The sequence below is a fragment of the Sceloporus occidentalis genome, unplaced genomic scaffold (assembly GCF_023333645.1).
Source record: "Sceloporus occidentalis isolate IW3139 unplaced genomic scaffold, rSceOcc1.0.p SCAF_120, whole genome shotgun sequence".
Classification (NCBI taxonomy): Eukaryota; Metazoa; Chordata; class Lepidosauria; order Squamata; family Phrynosomatidae; genus Sceloporus; species Sceloporus occidentalis.
In genome coordinates, this window is record NW_028317100.1 from 691,217 (window position 1) to 695,210 (window position 3,994).

A 3,994-nucleotide genomic window follows, 5' to 3' on the forward strand; every position below is an offset into this window, starting at 1 on the left:
ATGATTCGGGTGTCACACATCACGTTTGTGATGGGCTTGGTGCTTCTAGCACAAGCCACTATCTCACTTGGTGAGGAAGGGATCACTGTGGCCTGTTCTGCCCAAATTCCCTGTAAAATAGCCGTTGCCTCCCATAATCCCATCATCCTAACCTGTGTGAACAGGCCCACGGACGCTTCCATTTATTGGCAATATGTAGATATTTCCAATTCCAGCGCAAAACCCGTTACCCTCGTCCAAAGTCAAGGTTCGATCTCCACCATCCCGACAAAGCTTCTGGAACTGATGAAACGCCCGACGCTGATATCCGGCGATCTGAAGATTCTCTCCCCGGAAGTGAAAAACACCGGAATCTATACCTGCAGATATGGAGAGGCGGTTCTAGCTCATTACGCGCTAGATGTCCAGAATGTAGAAGACATTTACATTTCTCATGCAAGTCTGGGGCAGATGGTGCAACCTAATACCACTTTGGACTTTGGAGATAAGGGTTCGGTTGAAATGTTCACGGTTTGGGAGGAATGGCAGCCCTGTGACAGGTGCGGGGTTCAAGGAGAGAGGAAGAAGCTTGGCTTTTGCTACGCCAGGATGAACATCAGCTTGGATCTGGAAGAGAAGGTTTGGCCGTGCGGCCTCCTGAGAGCCATCTTCAAAGAACTTCAACCTACTCATAAACCTGAACTCAGGATAGAGATGTGTGAAGACAGCTGCAAGGAACCAACATCTTCCGAAAATGAGGTTCAGCTTCTTCTGACTGACAACTTTTATACAAACCTCCACGCCGACGCATTACTCAAATGCCCCACGGCCTCCATTTACAGGTAATGATCTATATCTCATCATGTTTAAAGCGGAAGTCCCCCAACGCTGTGTAAAGTAATAACCCCCCAAGAGCTGTATAAAGTAATACCCCCCAGCTTTGTATACAGTTATAACCCCTAGGGCTGTATACAGTAATAACCCCCCCCAGCGCTGTATACAGTAATATAACCCCCCAGCGCTGTATAGAGTAGCAGATAAAATGGAATGAAGGATATTTATTTACTCTTTCTATGCATTATTTTGCAGACCTGTTTACTGGGAGCGTGAATGTGTTTCTATATCACGTCTACAACAGCTCCGTGGCAGCAGCCCGTATATTTTGGATAACGCCACCGGCGGGGGATCCTTGCTTATTCCAAATCTCAACCAATCAGATGCCGGAATTTACAAATGTTACGTGGATCACCGCCTGGCCGGGAGGTTTAATGTGATCGTCCATAAGCTGCAGTACACGTGGGAAGCGTGGCTCTATACTTCTCTGGAGTCACTGATACTTGGCATCGTCTTATTCCTAATCTTCCTGATAGTTCTAGGCATTGCCTTGGCTTTCAACAAACCTTTCAGCGATGCCATCAGCAAATTACCGGTGTAAATGTTTTCAGCCTCATGTCTAACTGCCATCACCTTTACGTTTGTTATCAACTGGAAATAAAAGACATGATTTTGGAGGCAAAATTAATGTATCATGTAATTATTTTATTGGGATTGATGAAGATGCTTTGACGTCCATCAAGAAATTTGTCTACTCTGCATAAATTGTCTACTCTCAGGGTTTTTACACCAGTCTCAGGGTCTCAGAGTAAAAGGGCAGATACTTAGGGTTTCTGGGGGGGAATGAGGAGATTCTCATGGCTTTTACCCCAATCTCAGGGTTTTACAGGGAATGCAGATTCTTAGGGTTTTTACCCAAGTCTCAAGTTCTTAGGGTTTTTACCCCAGTCTCATGGTATTAGGGAGAAAGGGCAGTGTTTCAGTGTGTCGGGGGGAATAGATGGATTATTAGGGTTTTTACACCAGTCTAAGGGTCTCCGAGTGAAAGGTCAGAGTCCTAGAGTCAAGGAGGCAATGGTAGATTTTCAGGGTTTTTACCCCAGTCTCAGAGTCTTAGGGTGAATGGACAAGTTGTTAGGCTTTTTACCCAAGTCTGAGGGCCTCGCAGTTGACGGGAAGAGTCTCAGGGTTTTTCCCCAGTTTTAGAGTCCTGGGGTGAATGGGCAGATTCTTAGGGTTTTTACCCCAATCACAGGGGAAATGGGCAGATTCATCGGGGAGCTCTGCAAAGCAAGGGTTTGGCCCATGCGTGCCTGGGCCTTCACCCTACCATGGCCAGTTTGCTCATCACTGTCTCTCCTCCACCAAACAATCTGGTTTCTCCCTTTACAGCCGCTCTGACTTTTACCATCAGCAGAGTGGAACCACCAACCCCGGCACCTGAAGGGGCAGATGAAACTGGAAACCAGACCAGCGTACGCCCAACGGAGCAAGAGGCCATCCATTTCAATCGCATCTCTAAAGTATTTTCCAATTGACTTGCCTGATGTTCTCCCATAGACTCAGAAGGAAAAGAAATGTTGTTCTGGAGTAAAAAAAAAACTTTGATGCAATAAAGTAACTTCAATGTAAATAAAGAAATGATACATTCTATATAAAGTGAACAAACACACGAGCTGCAGAACATTCCACGGGATCCTAGGGTTTCTGAGGCCAGGTCCAACCACACAATGCTTTACTGCACAAAAAATATATATAGAGAAAAATATAAAATAAAATATATGCTATATATATATATATATATATATATATATATATATATGAATAATACACTTTTCTCTGTCCGTCTGCATACACTTTTATATTTACCCGTGAAACGTGTCTTCAAAAATTGACCTTCAGGCAAAAACTGTTTAAAAAAAACCCAATTTACAGATTTACTGCTTCGTCTTGCGCAATTTCTCATTGGTAGAAAAAAAATATTTTTGGAATAAGAGGGAACATTAGAAATCAGTGGCCCCTAGCCTGGGGGCCAATCAGTACAGAACTGTAGACACCTCGCCTGTGCCACCTCTAAACAAGGAGAGATACTCATTGTACAGCGCTACGGAATACGATGGCCCTATATAACACAATAATTAATAATAATAATTTGTAGTAAGAGACATTGAAGTAAATAATGTATAATTTCCTTAACCAAAAACATCCAGAAAGTCATTACAGGATCCATACCGCATCCCCATTCACCATCACTGTCCATATATCTGCTGGGCTACCAAGAGGAGGACTCGTATCTCCATTGGGTCGACTCAAGACGTTCTCTCAGGTTCTTCAACAGCCAGAAGATTTAAAGCCCATCAATGGAAATTAATTTTCTAATCATTAAGGGGCATCAATAGAACATTATATAGAAGAGCAAAAAGACCCCAAAAGACCCTTGAAAATGCTGAATACCATACAACCTGTTTATTAAAATGGAGCAAATGGCCCCATATTCCACACAACCTCCCCCTCCAGAATATCCAGCACAGATATGCAGACAGAAAATGCTTTTTAAACCCCTAAATTCTGCAATTCAGTCTTTAAGAATTAATGTCATTTTAGATTTGTTCTCACAAGTTCAGAAATTGGTTCTGTTGGTTGCTATGGAGATTGCACCAATTGGTTATTTTGCAAAACACATTATATATATAACCACATATGGAAACTCTCAGGGTGTCGGGGTTAAGGGGCAGTTTCTCTGGGTAACACAGTCTGTAGCCGATCACTTCATTTGCTCCTCTGATTGAATTATATTTAAACATCACATTTGCTGCATTTTCTCACTGCGATATCACAGCTGGAAACCCTGCTTGAATACAGGTCATTTCATCTCATATATTTGGGAAAATTAAGATGGTACTTATTTGGTATCTTTCTACATGGTAACATTCTAGAAAGCTTTGGATTCCTTATGACATCATCGATGGTGATATTGTACAGAGATGTGTATTATTCATGATATGATAGATGGTAACATTGAAGAGTGGCATGTATTGTTTATGACATCATCGAGGGTAACATTCTAGAATGTTTGTGTTGTTTATGACATCATAGGTACAAGTCTATAAATCCCCCGGTAATTGAGAAACCGGCTAACAGACAAGCGAGAGGAGTCTAGGAGTTGGTCTGATTTTTTTCT

At 42.4% G+C, this 3,994-nt stretch overlaps 1 protein-coding gene across 1 annotated transcript; it reads left to right on the forward strand.

The window, feature by feature from the left end:
• Nucleotides 1-1,414, forward strand: LOC149282245 (protein FAM187B-like). The gene is made up of 2 exons (XM_089498433.1): nucleotides 1-821; nucleotides 1,069-1,414. The coding sequence occupies exons 1-2, from the start codon at nucleotides 1-3 to the stop codon at nucleotides 1,412-1,414; spliced, it is 1,167 nt and encodes a 388-aa protein (XP_089354559.1).
• Nucleotides 1,415-3,994: the final 2,580 nt, after the last annotated feature.

What these genes read in the sequence shown, in the direction of transcription:
- LOC149282245 (XM_089498433.1), top strand. Translation starts at nt 1, where the DNA reads ATGATTCGGGTGTCACACATCACGTTTGTGATGGGCTTGGTGCTTCTA. An exon ending in CCCACGGCCTCCATTTACAG is followed by an intron (nt 822 to 1,068) that starts GTAATGATCTAT and finishes ATTATTTTGCAG; the next exon opens with ACCTGTTTACTGGGAGCGTG.